This window comes from Protopterus annectens, chromosome 16.part0, assembly GCF_019279795.1.
Source record: "Protopterus annectens isolate FY-2018-M chromosome 16.part0, PAN1.0, whole genome shotgun sequence".
In the NCBI taxonomy this organism is placed as follows: Eukaryota; Metazoa; Chordata; order Ceratodontiformes; family Protopteridae; genus Protopterus; species Protopterus annectens.
The window spans coordinates 453,241,437-453,267,905 of NC_056750.1; the positions used below are offsets into that span (position 1 = coordinate 453,241,437).

Genomic DNA, 26,469 nt, shown 5'->3' on the forward strand with positions numbered 1-26,469 from the left:
GCAAAGATATAAATTTGTTTCAGCACCACAAAGAGTTTTACCCTCCTTCACCCAAAAGGCAATGCTTCACTTATTTTTTAGCCCTTTCTTTTATCAAATGATTACATAACTGGCTTGGTTGGGACATTTTTTTTTACTCTGTGGGTCTCTTTTGTCTTTTTTAAATGCAAGGCAATACAGATTAAAACTGGCCTAAAATTAGTACTACTGCAAACTGCAATGACCTATAGTAAATATTACAATGTCCTTCTGAGCATGACTGACAAGGAGGCAAAAGTTCATTATTCTGACACTGGAAAACATTCTGTGATATGATTTTTAATAATGTATTTTCTATTATGAGTCAAGTGGTTTCTCTCATATAAATCCATCTTTTTCATCTGAATATACATTTAACTGGTAAAAATAGTAGTACTAATTTATAAACCTCTGTGCCTGCTAATGTCAAGTTTCAACTCAGCAAAACATTTTAAAGTGCACGATTTCTACCATTGTTAACCAATACATGTGATCAATGAAGAACAACTACTATCTTCGAGAAGCATTAATTATACAACCAAAAGAAGTCAACAGTACATTACTACTAAAACAAACCCTTAATATAACACTGCCATGGAAAGTATAGATGTCTTAACTGATGTGTTCCAAAATTTGGGATTACAGTTCAGGGAATCTTACTGTCATGCTATGCACCAGTGACCCCCAAGGGTGCTACTTAAAGATTCATCTATGCAACTGTCTGAAAGGGGGGTACTAACTTGTCAACTACATACAGATATGGCTTTAGCATTCAATAACTGCAATGATGTTTACATTTCTAAGACAAGAATTGTGACTTTTAACTGCTGAGAGCTATGTTTTGACATGTCTCACTTTAAAATGTTATGTGAGCAGCAGAATTAAAGAAGAAATGTGCTTACCAGCGTGGCATTATAAATCAGACAAGCATAACTAGTCTCGTACCTTTCAAAAATGTAACATAAAAGCTATTACAGTTCCCAAAATCTAAACAGTAATTTATTACTCTGCTGCAATTCATAACACATTACATACTTTAGTATGTTTGTTTAAATCACTTACCTTTCACAGCACCTAGTCTGTACAAAACAAATGTAAGAAGAAATATTTGGCACCTGAGAATCAATTTATAAATAAAGTTTATTAGATATAAACAAAGAAATCCTCCAAATAAATAATAAGGTTTTGAAGATGATGAAGTGATGTAGATGAAGGAGGAAGGCCTGAAGTAAGCCAGACAAAACCATGACAATCTATTGCATAAAACATCATACATTCCTGTGAGGACAGATAGATAGCAACTTCTAGTATCCAGTATGGAAATCGGGTACCAAATTGATATTTTTTGCTGAATGAAGCCAAAACTGCAAATCCATTTGCAGAAGCACAAAGAAGAGTGTTGCCACAATAAACCAGAAATATGCTTTAAACAGTAAGTCACACTTAGTAGTAAGCCTTTTCAGACTCAAAATTGCTTTCTCAGCTTACAAAATGAAGGCAATTCTTTCAAGAAGATGTCCTCTTTTACAAAACTAGAACAGTTTCAGTGCATGCCATCTGTATATTTCCATCCCAAATGTTAAATCTTTATTGAACTGTAATTATATTTGTTAGCTGTCACAATAATAAATTAAATGCTTCTCACACATTAAAGCCATTAGAAGGCCTTTTGCTTCCAGGGACTGAAGGGTTCTTACTTTCAATGTGTCGGGCACAAGAAGAACAAATGGCCTCTGAAAGGCGTTTCAGCCCCTTCTGAAAGACAGTGTTGGACAAGCTGTAAATAACACAGTTACAGAAGCTGTTGCTAATGGCAAGCCAGGTAGTGAGGAATGATGCAAAAGCATTATTGTACACTTTAGAACTCTCCAGCAAGAAATAAATTATATACGGTAACCAAAGAATGTAAAAGACGCTTGTAATTCTAAAAAGGACCATTGCATAACGCTTGTCGGGAGAAGGCTGGCTTTCTGTAGACTCCCCATCCTGTGAGCTAAACCGTGCACGTCTCTCATTCATTTCTTTTGTGTGTTGTTGACAGATGCGAAATATGTTGAAGTAAGTGAAACAAACTATTAGCGTTGCAGGGGCATAAAGCATAACCACAATGAACAAAGTAAAATCAGCATTTGTACCCCAAGAATCAGCACACCACTTAAATATGTCACCATGATACCCCGGTTTACCCCAACCGAAGAAGGATGGAAGAAAAACCAAGCAGGAATAAACCCAAATTATTATAATGCAGACTCTCAGTCTCCATGGTGTTACCAATGTGTTATACGATAGTGGCTTGGTAATAGCAATATATCTGTCAACGCTAATGCAAGCTAGAGATGTCATGGAGACGCTCTTCAGAACAGACACAATATACACAAAAATCCTGCAGATCATAGACTCATGGGAAGCTGCTGTATACCGTAGTAATGACAGTGAAGGAATTAAACAGGTTATCCCAACGAAAAGGTCAGCATATGCCATAGTCTGAATAAAGTAGCTTGTTGTATGGTGGTTCAATAAGGGTGCACAGTGAAACACAAAAATAACAATTAGATTACCTGAAATTATCAGGATGGTGAGAAAAATAATTATAACCACTTCCAAAATGCAAAAATTGGCTGTATATAAATAATCAATTCCCAAGAGACAAAAAACATGATTACTGTTACTCCCATTCAAGGAAGAGTTCATCTTGAAGACTGCAGTAAAGTGGTGTCTTTCAATTCATCACTGTGCAAGTACCAGGTAGCTGTCACTGGTTGTTGGGTATTTATTGCAGTTTACAAGTCCTTGGTCACTGGATCATAGATGTTGCTCTACATTATCTAAAGTGCAAGTTCTCTTTAAATCCGGTAAGTATGCAGTCCCTTCATCTTTGCATTTGATAACAGCACTGTATCTGACAGTTACCATGCTTATTGCTATAGTTTATAAGGCAGAATGAACTAAAGTGAAGGACATCCGGCCAGTCAGCCTTATCACTTGTCCCTATTTCAGCCTCTTCTAGTGCAAGTAACTGTATGTTTCACCAACACTCATTATCAATTACTAGGTCCAAACAGCTGGGAGGAAAAAACACAAAAGCACTTTATTTTACTACTCCACAAAAATTAAAGTAAGTAGAAAAATACATGTACACAAATAAATCAATAAACAATAGTTCCTATCTTAATGAATTAACTAGCAGTGTACAAACCATGCAATAAAAATGTAATTTGCTCTTCCAAAAAGAAACAATGCTAAAAGCAATTCAGTGCACATGAACTAAAAATACCGTACTACGTATTGACAGGCAGAAGTATGTGTTTATGTACTCAGGAATGCTCAGCCAGCAAAAGAATGGCTATAAATTACAGATAAAAAGATATCAACTTTCCTTTTTGCTACAGATCACAAAACAGCATGATAAAATTAGCTGCATTCCATGAGACAGCATAATTAATTAGCAGGCTAGCATTCCAACCTATTTTTCTGTTTTTTTTTTTGCTTCAGTCTATACCTTTTAAAATTAACATTTACAGAAACAAAAACTGCTGTTACCTTCTGTTTTGTAACAATTTTTACAGCAAAGATGAAATTTCCAAAGAGAAACATTAACAAGGAGTTCAGTGCATCGCTACCTGCTCCTTCAGAATCCCAGCCCAGTTTACTGCAGAAATGAAAAGAACCCCTTCCGGCAGCTCTCCTCCCCTCCCCCCACAACCTTTAAATCGCCTGCCAAGGAAATTAGTCTATGACTGCACTAGAGGACAAATGTAAAACCAAGGATTTTTTTCCTTGCAACACACAACACTGGATGTGCTCACAAATATCTACCATCCTCTTCCTTCAAAAGTATAAGTCAATAGCCATTCAATAGATAGACCGACAAAAAAGGATTAAGCAAACACATTAATGCAGAAAATAAGGTTCAATTTAAAAATAAACTAAGAACAATCTGAGTATACCTCTCAACCTATTAATAAATCTGGACAAAGCCTAAAATAATGGGGGTGGGGGAGACAAAGGCCCAGCAATAGGAACATATTTTAAATATTGCTCTTACAAACTTAGAAAGTTGCTAGAATAACAGGATTTGTGTTAGCAATAATTTTTCTGAAGGATATGAAGTCTGAAACTCAAATGTATGTTATAATTTAGTGACTTCGAACTTCAGCAATCTATCAAAAAAACACAAATTTTACAAGGAACACACCAAAAATATAAGGCAAAAATCTGGACATTCTGTGAAAACATGGAGAGCTGAGAGGTATGAATCACAGGCAAAAAACCCAGGTGACACTACATGAAATGCAGTAATTTCACAATCTTGCAAAAAAAATGTTTTTTCCTTTGCAAGCATCTACTACCTATTATAATATTTTCTAAGAAATGAGACATTATCTGAAATCTGCTAATGAGGGTGAACAAACATCAATCTTACTGGACTAGAAGCAAATAATTTAACTACAGAATTAGTATTCTTCTTAATTGCACTATTGATTCTGAGAGCTACACATAAACCACATCAAAACTGCATATGACAGACACTATTTATGGACATTTATGTACTAAACAAATTTTATCCATTTATTTATTGACATTCAACAACATTTACTGACATTTAATTGCTGGGAAAGTATGACCGGGTAGGATCCCAATTTCCCTAGAGGCCTGGGGAGTACAGCTCCAAAGTACAAAACATTTTTAAGAACAATAATTTTATAGCATTTAAAAATACAAAAAACAAATACAGTTTAAATAATTATACCAAATTAGACCTAATATGAAAACACTGGTTATGAACATATACAAGTTGTATGACAATGATTTAAAAGTTGAGAAATTTTAGCCAAAGTTAAACAGAAATTAAAGGTAAGTTAGTATAAAACAAACGAGAACTGCAATACGAAGTGAGAGTAAAACAGGCTTAGGTTATACTTAGAGAGAAGGCTAGGTGGGAGAAAATGATAGAGTTAAGGAAGTGACTGGAGAAGGACGTGCAAGAAGATGTAAGGTATGAACAGGTATTTGTTCACATTTAGGGATACAGTCCATCTTGGTGCTGAGCAAGAACACAGCCACCTTTTGGCTAGAAAGTCTTTCAGAATGGTTTTGAAGGATGGGAGGGAGGGTATTGACCTGATGGACAGTAATAAGGAGCTTCAGGCCTTAGCAACATGGCACAAGTACAAACAATGCCCAGTAGATTGGATAGGTTTGTGGACAGACAGACGTTTTTGGTCACTGGACTGTAATGACAGAGTAGGAACACAGTTGTGTAGAATATTATTAAGAGCTGAACAAGCAGATAGATTCTGGATAATTTTACAGGTGTTAAGAAGCTGTGTACAGTAAAACCTCTATAGCTGACCACCTCCCTACATTGACCATCTCAAGTTGAGCTAACTTTCATTGACCAGACATGCACCACATGTACTCAATGGAAGACCGACCTCTCTATATTGACCACCTCTGTAAGTTGCATCTTGACCACTTAGGACTGTGACACACAATATTAATTTACCCTCTACAACTTGACCAGTTGAGTCCACTCTAAACCAAGGGGAAGTAGATGTGGCCTTTGCCCCCTTGTTGTATTATTTTTTCTTTAGTACAAGTTCTTTTTTCATGTTTTATTATTACCACATGTTCGATTAAGCCTAATGTCCTATTGTTTATCACGTGTTGTTGAAGATTCTTTCAACGTGAAGGACTGGTCTGAAATGTAAGTACATCCTATAATTACTGAAAAATGTTACAGTTAATTGAGACATGATGGCCCAAAGGAAAGAACTCAAAGAAATGACATGAAGGAAAAGGTTGATCTGCACTTTCTGGAAAACAGCAGCCAAATAAAGACGGCAGAACATTTTGGTGTTAGCAAGACCACAGTTAGCACCATCCAAAAACATAAACATGAGTACTTGGAGACATATGGTACGGAAAGCGGAGACCTATAGCAGAAAAGGAGGAAAACTTCTCTCGATGAAGTCAATAAAGCCACATTAAGCTGGTTCAAACAAATGAGGGCAGTTAACGCCTGAATGTCCGGGCTGATGATCCAAGAAGTTGCTAAAAAATTTGCAAAGGAATTTGGGGTGGCAGACTTCCAAGCATCAAGTGGTTGGCTCGAGAAATTTAAACTGCGACATGAGATCTACAAGACAGTCTCTTGTGTGGTGAATCCAGTGAAGTTCCAGTAGAAGTTGGGGAAGAGTTCATCAAAAAGTTCCCGGACTTCACCAGAGGCTTCAAAGATGACATCTTTAACGCTGACTAGTACAGACTCTTTTTCAAGGTGATGCCTGACAGGAGCCTCGCCGTGAAGGGTGACAAATATAAAAGTGGAAAACTTTCCAAAGAAGTTTCACAGTTTTGGTTTGCGCTAGCTTAACCGGAGAGAAACTAAAGCCCTTGGTGACTGGTAAATCGGCAAAGCCACACGCATTCAAGAACCCAGCTCTAAAGACCTCCCTGTCACTTGGAGATCAAACAAATGCATATGGATGACTGGTGCCCTATCTGAGGAGTGGGTAAGGGGAATCAACCAAGAAATGAAGAAACTGTCCATTCTACTGACAGCAAACAAATGTCCTGGCCACCCGCAAGTGAATAATCTCACAAATGCGACAATGAAATTTCTGCCTCCAAACACAACCTTAAAAATCCAACCTCTTGACCAAGGCATCATCAAACATTTAAAATGCACTACCAAGCCCAGCTCCTGCAGTCGGTCATTACTAAAACACAAACCTGTGGTCCGCCTGTGGAAGGAACTTTATCTGCTGCATCAGTTAATGCTCTGGATGCTATCCTCTGTATTAGTTCTGCTTGGAATAAAGTTCAGCCAGAAATGATACACAAGTGTTTCAAGAAAGTTGGATTTGTCACAACCCAAGATCATGATGTTTTGGCCCCATCAGACAGTCCATCTCCCATGGCAAAATTCGAAGGAGTAGATTGTGAAGGTTTTGTTGCAATGGATGATGAGGTGGTAACCTGTAATGAACCTGACCCAGAAGCAATTTTCCAAGCAATACTGACTGAAGTACAGACAGTGTAAAAGTGCATGAAGCAGCTGATGAAGTGGAAGAAGCATGCGAGGATGACACAAATTGCTGAGACCTCAAAAGAAGAGGATGCAAGGCATCTGATTACGCAGTTGAAGTTATTTGCTGTGGGAAAATGCCCAGGTATGCAGAGTGGTGTAGCCAGAGTTGAGACTGCTTTCTCCACCTACCTTTGTAATAAGACTAAGAAACGGACCAAGATTGACTTTCTTCAGAAAGAATGATTACAACAATGAGAAAACAGTAAATGTATTGATTTTGTATGATACTGTATGTATGATTTTACTGCGTTTTGATTATGTATGATATATGATATTGTCTAATAAAAGCTGTACAAGAAAGTAAAGTACATGTACGTATCAGTACAGTAGGCCTAGTTCCTTATGTTGACCACCTCCATATGCTGACCAGTTTGCTGCACAGTCCCTTGGGTGGTCAACTTACAGAGGTTCTACTGTATGTTAGTTGATGGGATAGTTCTAACCAATTTAGGCTTTTTGGTGCTGTACAGTGGTAGGTTCTGAATGGGGTACTGACTCCAAATTTAGCAAATGTGTTACAGCATTGTTCAAGTTTTGATTTTTGTGATGGTTATTAAGGATGGAAGCACCATATAAAAGTAAGGGGAGATAAGTAGTGGCAAATGTAGCTTTAGTTGTGATGGTGAGAATATTTTGGGTTCTATAAAGCATCCATAGTTTTTGATTATTTTTTCTTATGCAATTTTGTATATGCAGGTTGAATTTAAGATCATCATCCACTACCGTCCCTAATAACTTAGTATGAGAAGGGACTTCAATGGTTGTAGTATGAAGAGAGGAGACTTTAATTTTTTTTTCATGGAAGAGAGATTTGGGGGAAAAGTATTTTTTAAGGGTTGAGCATGAGTTGTGAATTACAAAGACAGGTTTCAGTTACTTTTAAAGCTTCCTGATATTTTTCTGGAGGTGTGCCACGTTGTCAAATGTGTAAATCAGTGTGGAGTCATTTGTGTACTGTACTCAGGAAGCCTGATGTCTGGATGTGCTTTGGGTGTTGGTGAAAATGTTAAATAGGAGGAATCCTTCTCCACCCCCTTAATTCTATCAATTTCTCTACCCTAGCTTTCTCTCTAAATATACCATAAGCCTTCTTTACTCTCACTTCGTACTGCAGTTCCTTATCATTATCCATCAGGTCAATACAGTCTCCCCCATCCTTTAGGAATCACAAAAATCAAGAGACCCTTGCGGTATACCAGTGGTGAATGGGAACTATGGAGAGAGGGTGGAGATGCCATTTTAGTGACACCTACTGGATAGGTAGCCTATGAACAACAGAAGGGTGGGAAGACAGAGATCTAATGAGGACATCTGAAGGAGAAGTTTGCTGTGACAAACTGTACTGAAGGCTTTAGACAAGTTTAGAAATAATGGGGAGACTAGTTTGCTATCTCTAGCTTTAATGACAGTATCTATATAGGTTAGAAGGACCATGTTAATACTATGAGAAGGATGGAAGCCATGTCATGTGGAGGACAGTAGTTCTTCCTGCAAAAGATAGTTTAGCAATTGTTTTTGAATACATTTTTCAAGTATTTTGGAGAGAGGGGATAAGACTGCTAACAAAGTTACTCCTTTGTGTATAGGGACAGTATATGACTTTTTCCAGTAAGAGGGGATGTGGAATTCCTGGACTGACTTACTTATAAGGATTGAGACATGGCAGGCAATGCTATTGGCTGCAATTTGAAGGTATACACTTGGAAGGTCATCAACTGAAGTAAAACATGGTTTGAGTTTAACAGTAAACAACAGATGAGAAATGCTTCAGCTCAATGTATCTGATGGGATTCACTTCATAACACTGAAATATCAAACCACTGAAACTCAAAATGCTGAAACTTCAAAACACAAACTCAAAACACTGAAAACACATATCATACATGTACTGAATTTAAATAACATAAATCACAGCACTTTCCACCAAGTGCCCCCTGCACCACCCACACCTCCTGCTACTTAAAAATATCAACTCCAAGATTGTGCTTACACTTGGTGGAAAGTGCTATGATTTATGTTGTTTAAACTCAGTATATGTATGACTTGTGTTTTCAGTGTTTTGGTCTTCTATACTATGAAGTTTTCTCATTTTCAGTGTTTTGAGCTTTCAGTGTTATGAAGTGAATCCACCTGATGACACTGTTGTGGTGCACAGGTCAAAAGTCAAATTATTTTTCCAACTGTAACCAACCCATTTTGTTCAAAACTGTATACGGTTCTTGTTCAGAGTTTACTTTAATCAATATAGTGAAACCAGCCCCCCCCCCCCCCCAAATTGCACATTTATGAAAAAAAAATCAATGAGCAAATTGATGCCCAATAACACATTGCCCTACCTCAAACATTAAAAAGAAGTTATGTACTCACCATAATGTTCCATCTGTGTTGTCCATTTTCAATCTTTCTCAACTATTGGGTTCAGATCCAACTTGGCCGTTGCTAAAGTTCATGGCAACCGAATCTCTCGAGCTTCTCCCTTACCCACAATGCACCTCCCCCAAACAACTCAGATCCTGTTTGCTGCTTAGTAGAGAGTAAAGAATGAAAGAGGTTAGCGGAGAAGCCATACCTAAAAATCATATGTATTATAATAATAATAATAATAAAAAAAAAAAAAAAAACCTGGTGAGAGGGAAGTTGAAGAATGAAAATGGACAACACAGATGGAATGTTAGTTATGTTGAATACATAATGTCTTTCTCTGATGATATCAACTTTCATTCTATCCTCAACTACTGGGACACAGTCCCTAGCTGTTTCCAGGGTGGACTCGAGGAAGGATATTCCTGACCACCATAGGACCAAATGATGCCCTACCTCTGGAGACCAGATCCAACTTGTAATGAGTAGCAAAGGTATGGGGAGTAGCCCAAGTTGCTGCCTGCACACATCATTTCATGGACATTCCTGACTGAAAAACTATGGAAGTCGCCACAGATCTAGTGGAGTGTGCTTTCAAGAAATGTGGAAGAGTAATGCAAAATTTAGTCAAATGAAGGAAATGCAATTTGTCAACCACTTTGATAACGTAATCTTAGAAAATGTTTTTCCCAAAGTTGGTTCAGAAGATGAGATGAACATTTAGTTAGCTTTTCTGATGTTCTCAATCCTATGCAAATAAAAACATAACCATCTATGAACATCCAATAAATGCAATATATATTCTCTCCTTTGCTGGTCAGCTTAAGAAAAAACACTAGTAAGTTAATGGCTTGATTAGTATTGGATTCTGACACCACCTTCAGCAGAAAGGATGGATTAGTATGCAAGGTTATATAACTTTGTTGAAAATTAAGTATTTAAGTTTAGAGGATAATGCTTGGATCTCAGAAATTCTTCTTGCGGAAGTAATGGCAACCAAGAAAACTGCCTTTCATGTAAGATATTTAAGGTCACATGTAGCTGCTGGTTCAAAAGAGGTGTGTGAGAGAGAATGCAGTATAAAATTTAAATCCCATGTACGGGTAGAGTCTTTAAAATGAATCCTTAGGAGAAGAGAATCTTTTAAGAAGGCCTTGCTCAACTTGTGAGAAGCTATGGAGGAGCCATTAAATCCAGTGTGGTAACTGGAAATTGCTACCAGTTACACTTTAACAGTTGAAGAACTATCACTGTTTAGAAATAAGTGCGCTAGAAACTCAAAAATGTAATTGATAGGGGCTGAAAAAGGATCAAAGCTGTGATACTGTGCCCAAATAACAAACCTTTCCCATTTACTGGAATACATTTTTTCTTGTCAAGTGTTTACAAGAAGATAAAATTATAGGGTGAATGGGTGAAGAGGGCATGGATTGTTTGGCTATTAAGGGAATTGGAGAAGCCAAGCATTAGCTTGAGGATTGGTATATCTGGATGTGTCATACCTGTTTGGTGAAATAGGAGGTCTGGAGTTGCATCTAGGTTCCAAGGTGGTTGCACCGGGTGAGGCCAAAGGAAAGGAAACCAAATGAGTCGAGGTCAATAGGGTGCAATGAGGATTACTGTGCTCTTCGACCTGGCAGCTTTCTGCAGAAATTTTTGAATCACTGGAATTGGTCGATAAGCATACAGAAGACTAGTGGGGATGGGGTGCCAATTGTGGAGTAGATCATCCCTCGGTGACTTCCCCTGTGAAGGCATTAGGGCAAAGTAGTTTTTGCACTTGTTGTTTAGGGGAGAAGCAAAGTGGCTGCAGCAAACCTGGGCCCACTGACGGAAAATCTTGTCCGCTACCGTTTCGTTCAGGGACCACTCGTGAGGAAGAAGAATGCACTTGCTCAGTCTGTCTGCTATCACACTGGACATCACCAGAATGTGCATTGCTAATAGCAAGCATCTGGAAGAGATTGCCCACTGCCAGATCTTGAGAGCTTCTCCATACAGTGGGTATGATTTGGTTCCCCCCTGTTTGTTGAAGTACCATACAACTGATATCGCAATCATCCAAGAGGGGAAGAGCATCTAGAAATACCTGCAACACTAAGAGCACCGCTCCCATCTCCAGGATATTTATGTGGAAATTGGCCTCTCTGGGGGAACCAAGTGCCCTGGACTGTCTTTCCCAAATCATGCCCCACCCCCCCAATTTGGGAAACATTCGTAGTCACTATGACCTTGGGCTGTTGAGGAATGAAAGGATGGTCTTGAAGTATCTGGTCGGATTGAATCCTCAAATTCATCTCTCTTTTGCATGTCTGGGTAATTCTAATCTGGTAGGACATCAATTGATAAAGGACGGACCATTCTACAGTTAGCATCTACTGAAGAATCCTCATGTAAAACCTGGCTAGTGGAACTAAAGTCAGTGCCGCAGCCATCAAGCCTAGAGTCAAAAGAACTAGATGGGCTGAAACTGAGGGGGGTACCTTATAATCTTTCTGACTTGAGACCTTATTGTTTGAACTCTGTGCTGTGGAAGAGAAGTGATGGCAGATTTTGTATTAAGAAGTGCTCCTATAAATTCCAATGTCCATGTTGGCTGTAGTTGTGATTTGTTGTAGTTTATGGTTATCCTCAAAAGAGTGCAAGTCTAAAGAACCTGATCTCTTGCATATTTTAGCTGATGACTGGTCGGAGCGGAAATAAGCCAGTTGTCCAAGCAGGGAAACACCTGAGAAACACCCAGAATTCCTGCAGTCTGAGATGAGCTGCTACTACTGCCATGCATTTGGTGAACATTCTGGGGCTATGGAGAGTTCAAAGGGCAGTACTCAGAAGTGGTAATGACCGACTCCCAGCTGGAAGCACAGGTACTTTCAGGATCACCTGTTCATTTTTATATAACTGGCATCCTGAAGATCTTTAGAGTGCACTCAGTTGTCCTTGCACAGAAAAAAGAGAATGGACTGAACCGTGACCATCCGCAACTTGGTTCACTGAACTGACTTGTTTAAACTGCTGAGATCCAAAATTGGTCCCCAATCCCATTTTCTTTGTCACTAAAAAGAACCTTGAGTAAGTTCTGGATCCTATTTTGTCTGGAAGGACCTCCTGGATGACTTTATTCCTAGCAGCTTTTGAATTTGAATGACTGCTTGATCCCTCTGACTGGGTGGAACATTGAGAATTTTTCTTGGAATTGGAGGTGGAAGGAAAAAGAATATTATGCAGCCTCTGGAAATAATCCTCTGCACCGGAGTATCTTTTAAGTCTCACCAGACTCTCTGGTGGAGGGATAAACACCCTCCCCAAATGTCTCCAAAGGTGGACAGTTGGGCTTCTGTTCAGGAGCACTGGTAGGGTTTGTCAAAGGAAGATTCTCATGAACCCTGGTTTAACAGGCCACTTCTGCCACATGGGCATTGTTATCAATAGTTCCCTCCTATGACTCAGGGGGAACCTCCTCCACATGTGTCCTGTAAAGGACTTTGAGATTTTTTTGAACCACATCTTTCGACTACTGCACTGATTCCTGGAAACGGATCTTTGGGGAGCCAAAAAAAAGTACACCCATAGCAGACAAGGTCTTTCCATCCTTTTCACACCTGGACAGTGTTGTCTTCACTTTAGGGCCAAAGAGTGTAGTTTTGTCAAAAGGAGCACTGACGAAAGTAGACTTAAATGGCTCTGCAAAACCACACAATCACGTCCAAGCATTTCTCCTCATGGAAATACCTGAACCCATTGCTCTTGAGGTTCCTTCCGCTATGCTAGAAACTAACTTCATAGAAGAAATGGATAGATAGAATCTTGAACCTTTTCAGAAATAGCTCTTGAGAGATAATTTGACAACTCCTTAGTCAAATCTCTCTGAAGTCTAATAAAGTGTGCCAAATAGTTCAGTGACATTAGAGCAAAGGTCGCTGTAGCAAAGACACACTTCCCTAACTATCATTCGCGACTCCCTGGTGGTGGGATGGATAGTGAAACTCTGAGTTTTCCTTCTTTATGGCCACCACTACGATCATGGCATTAAATGGAACCCCTTTCCCTCAGAACTGTCTGTCAGCAGGTGGTGCCATTATCCTGTCTGGTCTTCGAGGTGTGGGTTCTAAGGAGCCAGGTTACTTCCACTCCTGCCAAGAGACTATATCAATGAGCTCAGCAGTGGGCAGAGTCACTCAGGAGGTAGAGGGTCCAGTACTGAAGGCCTCCAGGAGACCAGATTTCTCAAACATAGGGTTGGAGGGGGTCCAGCCACCTCTCTGTTTAAGAATTTCTAGGATGTCTCCAAATGAGACATCTTCAGGAGGTGACTGTGGAGACCCTTCACCTTCATCGAAATAAATGGACTCCTGTGGGGAGTACAAGTGCTCCCTCTTACACATTACCTTCCTGGGCACCTTCTCAGTGGGATGCTCTGGGGAGATATTGAAGAGGAAGTCAAAATTCCCCGAGAGGGAACCTGAGTCTTTGGTACTGCATGCTCCTGTGGAGAAAGGTGGTGAGGACCTTGACTTTTTGACATGCAGGTAGAATGTCCATGATCTGAAGGGGACATTTCCATCAGATCTCTTGAGGCAGAGAAAATTCTATTCACAGTCTCGAAGGCAGAGCTTCAAGGAGCAGAAGAGGGATTTGGATCTGAGAAGATGACCTTCCGATTTCACTCCCTTCTCCACTCCAATACTGCTGAGATGGAAGCTGGAGCCAAACTGTCTAATGCTGAAATTCTGAAAACCAGAGATGACTCCAAAACCTTTGGAGTTGAATGCTGCACTCAGGATCCGACAGACACACACCAGCTCTGAAAGCTCTCCTGATCTGACTGGACTGAAGGTCTCAGGGAAGATCTTGGATCCAAGGATATGGAAATCCTCAGCTCCATGGCTGAGGGATCTGGACAAATAGGATCTTGGAACTCCAAAGCAACAGAAGGTGTTAGAGGAGGAATTTGTAAGGGAGGTGTTGTGGTAGGACGGATAACCTGATCCAGATGGGTAGGTGCCGAAGGAAAACCAATCTGTTCCTGCTCTGAAAGGATCTTCCTTCACCACTCTCTCCACATCTTCTTCTGTGAGGTTTCTGGAAGAATGAGTGGAGTGTAAAGATGGAGAAGTTGGTCTTTGTAAGAAGAGTGATGGGAGCCTGTCAGGAACTGGATCCAAGGACGGAGCATAGTATCTGATGCGTGGAAGCAAAGGCATTTTCATACTTCTCTCATGGTCGGATCCACTAAGGTACGGTCAAACGGTTTTACTTTCTTCTGATCTGACTTTGCTAGGGTCAGACCTGGTAATGTTGAGACAGTTTGCTTAGATTTTGCAGAATACAATGAAGCAGCACGCTCCTGCACTCTCAATTTTTTTGGATCCAGGGTCAAGCCTGGGTCCTTTTGATTTCTCTTTCTTGAAGAGTCAGATGAAGAAGATTTTGATGATGATGATCTTGGTTTAGATGACTTGGATATGGCTTCTCCAAAAGATGAAGGTATGACACCTTTCAATATCAACTTGTTCTTACACTCCATAAGCATGTAAGGACTGAATTGCTCAGTATGCCCTGGCTTCAGTCCTCCACAAGCATGTGAGGACTGAAGCCAAGGCTTAATGAGCAATTCTCTTGTAAATGATGAAGGCCCACACAATAAACAAAAAGAGCATGGGCATCAGAAACTGGCAACTTATGCCCACACTTAAAACATTTTTTAAAACCTGCAGGTTTGTCAGCCAAAATGAACACTAAGGAATAAAGACAACAACGTCAGAGTTATTATAAAGAGAAAAACAAGTTATCACAAAGATGATTTTTTTAAAACTAGCAAGAAAGAGAGAGTAAGGGAATACCAACAATGGTAAGCAAAGGGCTACGACAGAGTTGTAAGGGAGGAGAGAGACTAACAATAGTATATGAAAAGTACCAAGTATGAAAGGAAATTAGAAACATATCAATGTAAAAGGAGAGACTGAAGTTAAGAGAATACTAATTAATGATTTAGAAGAAAAAAAAAAAAAAAGAAATACAAAAAATATTTAAGTTGTACAGCTCGAGACAGATGGTAGACCACATCTGTTAGCTAGAAGTGGCAAACGAGATCTGAGGTATTTTGGGGGGAGGTGCACTGTGGGTAAGGGACAAGCTCAACAGATTTCGTAGCTGAGAGCTTTAGCAACGGCCAAGTTGGATCAGACAGTTCAGATCCGAACCCAATAGTTGAGGACAGAATGACAACTGACATCAGATCAATTATTTTACAGTCCATGTAACAGACTGAGTTTTCAACATTTCCAATTAAATACTACTGGTATGCACTGCAGTATATGTAGCTAAGATGCTTTCAGAACAAGACAGTGAATGCATTCTATTCATGCAATGTTATCTCGCTAAAATGTTAATTTCATGTGAAATGCTGGGCCATTTTTGCCATGAGTGACGCAATTAGTTCAAAAACAGAAATATTAAGGTGTTTAATAAGAAATAGGCAGAGGTCATATAAAACATTCACCTAGTAATGTTACAAGGAAGAGTACAGTATTACAGGAAATGATCTGTATGCCTCGATTTTGCAACCATGGAATTCCACTCAGTAAGTACTCTCGACTTGGCTTATTCACGTGCACACCATGATCAATCCCAAGCCCCAGCATGAAAGTACAGTTTTGTACCTACCATAAATGTAGATGTTAGAGTGCTAATACAGCTGCAGTCATAACAGATGGGCTCTCCTGCCGTCAGGCGGGTCCTCGGTCGGCCGAATTCCAAAGTCTAGGTCCAGCGTCGGTTGTCGTCACTTGACGTCAGTGCGACAGGAGTACATAAGACACAGCCGACGCCATTTTCTTCAGTCTTTCTTGCCCCAGATGTCAGGTGCCCCCAGAAGGAAGGCAATATATATATATATATATATATATATATATATATATATATATATATATATATATATATATATACATACATACATATATATAATATATAATCATGCATTGCAATATAATCAAAAACCAGTAGTTGCAAGCAAATACATCATAGAAGGATAACCCAATCAAGTTGTAAGATGAGGAGTTAGCCACTAGGTCTGTACCCAGAGGGGAAGGAGGGAGGGAAACTTGGACTGCAGCTGTATTAGCACTCGAACATCTACATTTATGGTAGGTACAAAACTGTACTATGTTCATCGTGCATACAGCTGCAGTCATAACAGATGGGTAGAATCCCAAAGCTACGCACAGGGTGGTAGGCACTAGGTGGAACTGGGAGGAGCCAGAATGCCCTGCAACACAGCAGTGGCAAAGCCTGCTCTAGTTTTGGAGTATAAAGGTAGGTGGTAGTCTTTAGTGAAGGTATGCACAGAACTCCAAGTGGCTGCCTCCAAAATATCTTTGGTAGGGACTCCTCTGAGGAAGGCTGCAGAGGTAGCTGTGGCCCTTGTGGAGTGGGATCTGATGCCTGCAGGTACAGATTTACCATGAAAGGAGTAACAAAACCGTATGCAGTGGCCTATCCATTTTGAAATTGTCTGTTTGGAACTTGGCTTCCCTTGCGCTCCTACAGCATAGGACACAAAGAGTTGTTCTGATTTCCTGAAAGGCTTTGTTCTGTCCAAATAGTAATGTAGCTGTCTATGGATGTCTAAGGAATGTAGCAGCCTTTCCCCTTTGTTTTGAGGATTGGGGTAAAAGGTAGGTAAGTGTATGGCCTGATTTAAAGCTACCCTGGATACTACCTTAGGCATAAATGACGGGTTGGTTCGTAGGGAAACCCTGTCCTGATGGAAGGTGAGAAAGGGCTGCACAGCCATGAGGGCATGTAGTTCCAAAACCCTACGAGCAAATCTGTTGAGGCAGCTGGTTCAAAGGGAGGCAAAGTTAATTTTTCTAGAATGTAATTAAGATCCCAGGCTGGTATTGGTTGTTTCCTTGGAGGTCTTATATTCTTAGCCCCTCTGAGGAACTGTCTTAAGAGTGGGTGAGAGAATAAGGGTGGATCAGTGTTGTATTCTGCAGAAATGGCTGAGGCATGGATTTTGATGGAGGAAAATGAAAGTCCACTGTTCAACAGCTCAGCTAGATACTGTAATATCTGAGGCAAATTCAGTTTTCTAGGATCCTGGCCTTTTTTCTCATTCCAAGCGCAAAACCGTTTCCATTTTGCGGAGTAAGCCTTTCTAGTAGATGGCCTTCTGGCCTCCAAAATGACATCCTGCACCTCCTTGGAGAGTAGGGTCTGTTGTGGTGTTAAGGAATTTTCCATGCAGCCAGATTGAGTGTTTTCAGCTGACTGTGAAGAGTTTTGTAGCTGTGCTGAGTCAGTAGAAGAGGCATTAGAGGTAGGGTCCAGGGAGGAGAATGTGTTAGGCTCCTCAGGAGTGGGTACCAGTGTTGTCTTGGCCAGTCTGGAGCAATCAGTATCATCTTCGGTCTGTCTGCTCTTGCTTTCAAGAGCACCTTGGGCAGAAGAGGCAAACGTGGGAAGGCGTAAACTGTCCGTGCTGCCCAACTGAAAGAAAGGGCGTCCACTCTCCAGGCCTTTCGATGGAATGTCCTTGAGCAGAATTTTGTCAATTGATGATTCCTGTGGGAGGCAAAGAGATCTATGTCTGGCCTTCCCCACGCTTGGATTATATTTGTAAACACTTGAGGATGCAACTTCCATTCGTGTGGGTCTGTCATATTTCTGCTTAGATTGTCTGCCAGCGTGTTTTCCAACCCTGGCAGGTACTGTGCTTGAAGTTCGATTTGCCATTCTAGAGCCAAGTTCCAACGTGACATGGCCAGCCTGCACAGGGGGTATGAATGTGTTCCTCCTTGTTTGTTTATGTACCACATTACTGTGGTGTTGTCTGTTCTTATCAATAATTGCCCTGGATGCAGGAGATCCTTGAAAGCTGTAATTGCATTTATCACTGCTAGCATTTCCTTTTGATTGATGTGAAGGTGCTTTTCCTTTAGGGACCATTTGCCCTGAATGCACCTGTCTGTCATGTGTGCCCCCCAGGCATAGTCTTAGGCGTCTGTTGTGATGACTTGATTTGCCTGAGGCTTACAGAATGGTAGACCTGTGTTTGTTTGGCATGCTTGGGCCCACCATAGAAATTCCTTTTGCAAACATGGGATTAGTGGTATTATTGTTTCCAAACTGTGGCTGTGTTGAGACCATAGGTTTTTTTAGGTACCACTGAAGTTTCCTCATATGCAACTTTGCACATGGGATTAGAAGAATGCAAGATGCCATGAAGCCCAGTGCCTGCAGGATTTTCCTTGCAGTTAGCCTGGTACAGTTTGCTAGTATTTTGAAGTACTGAGTTAGTTGCCCCGGTTTTTCTGGCGTAAGATAGGCCATCTGGGTGTTTGTGTCCAAGTTGGCACCCAGGAAAATTATTTTCTGAGATGGTGTTAGCCTGGATTTGTCTTTGTTGACTGTGTATCCCAGAGAATTCAATAACCGTGTTACATAAGCCAGATGTTCCAGAAGTATGTGTTTGCTGTCCGCTTGGATCAGGCAGTCGTCCAAATAAGGGTAAATTTGTATCTCTTGAAGTCTGCAGTAGGCAATTACTGATGCCAGGCATTTCGTGAATACTCTGGGCGCAGTAGATAAGCCAAAGGGCAATGCAGAGAATTGATAGTGGATTGAACCTGCAAGAAATCTGAGGTATCTTCTGCAGCTTTGTCTGATTGGGACATGCAGGTATGCCTCCTTGAGGTCCAATGTTACCAGCCAAGACTCCTTGCCCAGCATGGGAAGAAGCTGCTGTAAGGTGAGCATCTTGAATTTTGGTACGAGTAGAAATGTGTTTAGGATGGATAAGTCCAAAATGGGTCTCCAATCGGTTCCCTTCCTTGGTACCAGGAATAGTCTGGAATAAAAACCTTGACGTTGTTCGTGAGTAGGTACCTCTTGAATAGCTTTCATGTTCATGAGCTTTGAAATTTGTATTTGAGCCTCTGTCCTTTGACTGTGTGGCAGGTTCGGCATGCCTCATTTTTGGAAGGGTGTGAAAATGAAATCTGTAGCCTCTGTTTATAATGTCCAGGATCCATTTGTCTGTTGTGATAATATGCCAATTTTTTGAAAATAATGCCAGCTTTCCTCCCAAGGGTGCTGCCAGCTGACACTTGCTTGGCATGCAAAGAGGAAAGTCATTGGGTTTGTTTCCTGTATTGTTGTGCACTGTCTTCGCCACCTCTTGGTGCTGGAGTTTGCCATTGTCTGCCTATATATGATCCTTGAGCTTGTCCTCTGCCCCTTGTGCGCCTGTATCTACCTCTTTGGGGCTTGTCCGTGGCTGGAAAGGACCAGTTTTCTGAAGGTTAGTTTCTGCTAAAACGTGGTGGTTGTACTGTAGAAAAGCTTTGACAGTTTGCATAGATTTAGCTTTTTCTTTCATTTTCCGTAGTATCTCCTCAGCATTAGTACCAAATAATACATCTTTTGTAAAGGAGCATCTAGTAGTTTAGCTTTAACATGATCAGGCAAGGTTTGTTCCTTAAGCCAGGCATGTCTACGAATGACTGATCCTGTAACAGCAGCTCTACTTGAGGCCTCTAGAGCATCATAGCCACATTGTAAGGTGTGTTTACCCACTTGTTCTGCACTATGCATCATATCCTGCAACTCCTTCAAATCTGGTTGTTCAGGTTGTGACATTTTATTCCTTAATTGTGATAACAGAAACTGCTGATATTTAAGCATATGGAACTGACAATTTAAGGCCCTCATGGCTAGGGTGGCTGAGGTATATACCTTTTTTCCCCAGCTTTCTAAGGATCTAGACTCTCTTTCGGAAGGTAATGGATTCTTAGCAGTAGAGGCCTTCATTCCCTTGGGGCCTTGAGATATGGTTTCAGGGTCAGCATTATGGCTTTTGTAAAGAAATTGGTGTGAGTTAGGAACTCTGTAGTACCTATCAGGCTTGACTGGGGCAGGAGGTAGGGAATCTGGATTAAGGCAAGCCTCCGAGTAAACATCATCTAGTATGTCCAAGACAAGAGGAATCGCCAGAGGTCTGTGCTGAGGTAGCAAAAGAAATCCCCAAAGTCTTTTCTTGGAATCTGAAAAATCTTGGCCTTCCCAATGGAAGTGTTCCCTCAAGGTATGCAAGGTTTCCCCGAAAGAGAAATCCTCTGGGGGACATACAGAAGGAATGGACTGCTCTGCATCAGAATCTTCAAAAGGGGAGTACGAGTGTTCCTCTTCATCAGAATGCTCTGAAATAATGGAGCCCTGGTCAGAAGAGGGAGAATCTTCCTCCACTCTGGGTCTCTTGTCCGGAGGGGGTTGGGAATCCCTGATAAGAGTAATTAAATCCTCAGCCATTTTGAGCATCTGCTTTTTAGGCATGGGACCTGGAGATGGGCCCTGTGCAACAGGCCTCTTGGGATGCATGGTTGATTTGGACTTAGTAAAGGCCTTTATGGAAAAGGAAGATGAGGGTCTGAAGACACCATGGGTGGAAGTGGACCTGTCCACATTAAGAGGCTCAACACTCACAGTGGCTTCGGTAGCTGTAGTCAGGGTATGGGCCGAGGCACCTGCGGTCTCGGTTACAGAAGACACCCCAGAGAAGTGCCGTCGGTAGTCAGGGGCTGTGTAGGCGCCTCGCTGAGAACCGGACCACGTGTATTCGGTTTTGGCGTGGTGTCGGTGGAGACTGCGGACCTCGCGTGTCGGTCTTTGTCCTTGCGTTTTTTGGACAAAACGGTAGTCGGAGTCTCCGACGACATTTTATAATCAAAAGCTTTACCAAAAAAGTGCTGGGCGAACTCCGCCCGACGCTTAATAGTGCGTCTGTTGAAAGTAGCACAAAAGCAACAGCCCAAGACGTCGTGGTCTGGGCCTAAACAAGGTATACAGAGGGAATGGAAATCCTTATGCGGTATTTGCTTCCCACAAGAAATACAATTGTTAACTTTGTCTGACATCGGTCTGAGGCAAGAAAAGTTTCCCCAACGGGGTACTTAGCTTTAAAGAAGACTTCGATTTCCAAATTTTCGTAATTTCAGGAGCTGGCCGACCGGCACTTGCGAACTGCTTCTGCTTCGGGCACCGCGCGGCAAAAAAGACGGATTTGCTCAGCCACATCTCCAGTAGAGTTATGGTCAGCTACCCAGACCACCTTTAATACAATAGAAAAAGTACAGTTTTGTACCTACCATAAATGTAGATGTCCGATAGGCATGCATCTGCAGTCCTTACAAATGGGTTGTCCTGTCGTCAGGCAGCCCTTCGGTCGGCCGGATTCCAAAGTCTGGGTCTGGCCTCGGCTGGTGTCACACTTCACCCGACGTCATAGCTGCAGTTCTTCGGGTATAAAGGCATCAGCCGACGCCATTTTCCTCAGTGTTTCTTGCCCCAGATGCCAGGTGCCCTCTAGGAAGGCTAAATTTGGATAAATGCAAATGGTTCCAAATAGTAGAGAGCAAACAAAAAAATAAGCATGCATGTACATATATACAAACAAATACACCATAATAGATTCCCCCCAGCCAGCTACAAGATGGGCAAATACCCTAGGAGTACCACAGAGGGGAAGGAGGGTGGGTAATCCTGACTGCAGATGCATGCCTATCGGACATCTACATTTATGGTAGGTACAAAACTGTACTATGTCCTTCAAGGATGCATCTGCAGTCCTTACAAATGGGTAGAATACCATAGCCTAACTGGGGGAGGAGGAGAAATAAGATTATGGTGTAGTTAAGATCCCTTGCAAAACAGCAGTGGCAAAACCTGCTCGGGATCTGGAGTATAAAGGTAAATTATAATGCTTGGCGAATGTATGCATGGAGCTCCAAGTAGCAGCCTCTAAAATGTCTTTGGTAGCCACTCCTCGTAGAAAAGCTGTGGTAGTGGCTGTAGCCCTTGTAGAGTGAGGCCTGATGTTTTCTGGAGTTTTCTTTCCATGGTAGGAGTAACAAAATCTAATGCAATTTCCTATCCACTTAGAGATTGCCTGTTTTGAAATTGCTTTTCCTTCCATTCCTGTTGCATATGCTACCAGTAGCTGGTCAGTTTTTCTATTGCTCTTGGTCCTGCCTGTCCAGGTAGTAGCGTAATTGTCTATGTACATCCAAGGTATGCAAAAGTCTTTCTCCCCTGTTCTGTGGGTTGGGGAAGAATGTAGGTAGGTGGATAGCTTGATTTAAAGATACCCTGGAGACCACCTTTGGCATAAAAGTAGGATTTGTTCTCATGGACACTCTATCTTGATGGAAGATCAGGAAGGGCTGTACTGCCATTAATGCCTGTAGCTCAGATACCCTTCTTGCTGAAATGATTGCAAGCAGGAAAGCAGTTTTCCATGATAAGTATTGTAATTCTGCTGTTGCTGCTGGTTCGAAAGGAGGGAGTGTTAACTTTTCTAGCACAAAGTTCAAGTCCCATGCTGGCAATGGTGGCTTCCTAGGTGGTTTTACATTTTTAATTCCTCTCAGAAACTGCCTGAGCAGAGGATGTGAGAAGACTGGAGGATCCAAGTTGTATTCTGCTGAAATAGCTGATGCATGAATCTTAATGGAAGAATAGGACAGGCCGTTGTGGAAGAGCTCTGCCAAGTATTCCAGGATGTTGGCTATGTTTACCAGTGACACATTTTCACCTTTTGCAGTACTCCAAATGTGATATCTTTTCCATTTTGCTGAATAAGTTTTTCTTGTTGAGGGTCTGCGAGCCTCCAAGATAATGTATTTAACCCTTTGGGCTAAGTTTGGGTTATTTGGTGTTATGCAATGCTCCAGGCAGTCAGCTGCAGTGTTTTCAGGTTTGGATGCAGGGTGTTGTAGTTGTTCTGTGTTAACAGTAAGGGAACTAGGGGTAGAGGCCATATTTGTTCCCGAGACATGCTCCTCAGTAATGGGTACCAATGTTGCCTTGGCCAGTCTGGAGCTATCAGGATGATCCTTGGACGGTCCTCTTTGATCTTCAATAGCACCTTGTGCATCAAAGGAAGTGGTGGGAATGCATATGCTGTCAGGTTTTTCCAACTGAAAGATAGGGAGTCCACTTTCCAAGCAAGTGGGTGGTACGTCCTTGTGCAGAATTTCTTCAGTTGGTGATTGCGTGGGGATGCAAATAAGTCTATTTCTGGTAGTCCCCATTCTCTTGTAATTGTTTTGAAGATGTCCAGATGCAGCATCCATTCGTGGGCATCCGTGGTAGTTCTGCTTAGTATGTCTGCCAGAATGTTTTCTTTTCCTGGCACAAAAATTGCTTGTAACTGAATGTTGAAGCTCAGGGCCACATTCCAGAGGTCCATTGCCATCCGGCATAGAGGGTACGAGTGTGTGCCTCCCTGTTTGTTGATGTACCACATAACTGTGGTGTTGTCTGTCCTTATCAACAGTTGACCTTGTCGAAGAAATGGTCTGAATGTCTGAATTGCTAGTTTTACTGCCAGCATTTCCTTTTGATTTATGTGCAGGTGCAGCTGGTCTTGAGTCCATAAGCCTTGTATGCACTTGTCCAGCATGTGTGCCCCCCAACCGAGGTCTGAGGCATCCGTTGTGATGGTCTGGCTTGGTTGAGTGCTGTGGAAGGGCAGTCCTTTGTTCGATTGACAGGCCTGAGCCCACCATTGGAATTCTTGCTTCAGGCATGGGATTATTGGAATTTGGGTTTCTAGGCTGTGCTTGTGCTGAGACCATAAATTCCTTAGGTACCACTGTAACTTTCTCATATGCAGTCTGGCATGTGGAACCAATATTATGCAGGATGCCATGAAACCCAAGGCTTGCAGGACTCTTCTTGCTGTTAGCTGGTTCTGCTTTGTTAATGCCAAGAAGTAGAGAGGCAGTTGCTCCTGTTTTTCTACCGTCAGGAATGCCATTTGTTTTGATGTGTCCAGCTCTGCACCCAAAAAGGTTATCCTTTGGGATGGTATCAGCCTTGACTTTTTTATATTGACTGTGTATCCCAGGGCTTGCAGTAGATAAATGACCCTTTTCAAGTCCTCTGCTAGCTTGTTTTTGTTGTCCGCTTGCAACAGGCAGTCGTCCAGGTAAGGGTAGATTTGGATCCCCTGAAGCCTGCAATGAGCAATTACTGATGCCAGGCATTTCGTGAACACTCTGGGCGCAGTAGATAAGCCAAAGGGCAATGCTGAGAATTGATAATGCTCTGATCCTGCAAGAAATCTGAGGTATCTTCTGCAATTTGGTCGTATGGGGACGTGCAGGTATGCCTCCCTGAGATCTAGAGTTACCAGCCAAGACTCCTTGCCCAACATGGGAAGAAGTTGCTGTAGGGTCAGCATTTTGAATTTTGGGACTATGAGGTATGTGTTTAAAGCGGACAGGTCGAGAATAGGTCTCCATTGGTTTTCTTTTCTTGGTACCAGGAAGAGCCTGGAGTAAAATCCTTGTCCTTGCTCCATAGATGGTACCTTTCCTACAGCTCTCATCCTTAGTGAGTTATTTGTTTTAGAGCTTCTGCCTTTTGATTTGGAGGTAGGTTTGGCATTCCTCTCTTCCTTGGTAGAGTATGGAAGTGAAACCTGTAACCTTGGTCTATTGTCTGTAAAATCCACTTGTCTCATGTGATGTAATGCCAGTTCACTGAAAATAAGGCTAGTTTCCCGCCTAAGGGTGCTTGTAGTTGTTCCCTGGTAGGCGGTGCCAGAGCCAAGTCACTGTGATTGTCCTGTAGTAGTGGTGGTGGCTGTATCCGTGGCTGTACTTCGCTGGTTGTTAGCCTGCCACTGACGTCCCCTGTAGGCACCTCTGGATTGACCTCTGCCTCTTGAGCGCCTATTCCTGCCTCTCTGAGCTCTGGAGGTGTCTGGAAAGGACCAATTCTTGGAGGGCCAATTCCTGCTAAACCTTGGAGGTTGGACCTGTAAGAAATCTTTGACTGTTTGGACAGATTTTGCCTTGTCTTCCATCTTCTTCAGCACCTGTTGTGCAGGAGAGCCAAACAAATTGATCTTGTCCATGGGAGCATCTAGTAGCTTTGATTTGACATGGTCTGGTAAGGCTTGCTCTTTTAACCATGCATGTCTTCTGATCACTGTGCCAGTCATGGCTGATCTAAAGGAAGCCTCCAGTGCATCATAGCCGCATTTTAAGGAATGATTACTGACCTGCTGAATGTTATGTACCATTTCCTGAACAGATTTTTTTGTCTAATGGTTCATCTGAGGACAGCTGTTTAGTTAATTGGTCTAACATAAATTCTTGATACTGGATCATGTGAAATTGGCAGTTCAAGGCCCTAGCTGAAAGAGTAGCAGAAGTGTAAACTTTTTTACCCCATCTCTTTAAGGCCCTAGATTCCCTGTCAGAGGGGAGGGGGTTTTTGGCAGAGGTAGCTGCTACCGCCTTAGGTCCCTGGGAGATAGTTTCGGGATCTGCAAAAGGAGCCTTATACAAATGATAATGTATGTCCGGGACCCTGTAGTACCTATCGGGCTTAGCAGGGGCCGGAGGAAGAGAGTCAGGAGCAGTACAAGCATCATTAAATGCATCATCCACAACAGTAAGAACTGGAGGGATGGCTAAAGGCTTATGCTGTGGTAAATGCAGAAAGGTTCTAAGCCTTTTTCTAGAGTCTGAAAAATCCTGTCCCTGCCACTGAAATTGTTCCCTCATAGCATGCAAGGTTTCCCCAAAGGAAAATTCCTCAGGCAGAGAGGCAGAAGGAATGGACTCTTCAGCATCAGAGTCTTCATAAGGGGAGAAAGGGTCCTCTGGAGGGTTAGTATCATCAGAGGAGTCATCTGTAGAAACTGGTTCAGGGGGCTCTGCTCTAGGCCTCTTCTCTGGAGGTGGGTGAGAGGCCCTGTCTGGGTGAGGTTGGGATCCCCGGATCAAAGAAATGAGATCCTCTGCTAGACTAAGCATTTGTGAACTAGAGCTAGGCCTGTGAGAGGGGGTCTTAGCAGGCACAGTTTTAGTAGATTTCGCTGCTTTAGCCCTGGCAAAGGCCTTAATCGACATGGTTGCAGGTGGCCTAGCAGCTCCACGTGCAGGGGTTGAAATATCCAAGGGGATAGTATCAGATAGATC

General features: G+C 41.9%; 2 protein-coding genes across 3 annotated transcripts in view; both read right to left on the reverse strand.

The window, feature by feature from the left end:
- The window catches only part of RABGAP1 (RAB GTPase activating protein 1), a 4,144,188-nt gene that overhangs the window by 1,966,857 nt on the left and 2,150,862 nt on the right, over positions 1–26,469 (reverse strand). The window lies entirely within an intron of this gene.
- Positions 1,141–3,664, reverse strand: GPR21 (G protein-coupled receptor 21). Its single transcript, XM_044058461.1, has 2 exons — positions 3,559–3,664; positions 1,141–3,080 (listed from the first exon to the last, which is right to left on the reverse strand). Exon 2 carries the CDS (start codon positions 2,707–2,709, stop codon positions 1,660–1,662), a length of 1,050 nt encoding a protein of 349 aa, XP_043914396.1. The 5' UTR covers positions 2,710–3,080; positions 3,559–3,664; the 3' UTR covers positions 1,141–1,659.

Coding starts and splice junctions, on each gene's coding strand:
- GPR21 (XM_044058461.1), bottom strand. CDS start 2,709: ATGAACTCTTCCTTGAATGGGAGTAACAGTAATCATGTTTTTTGTCTC.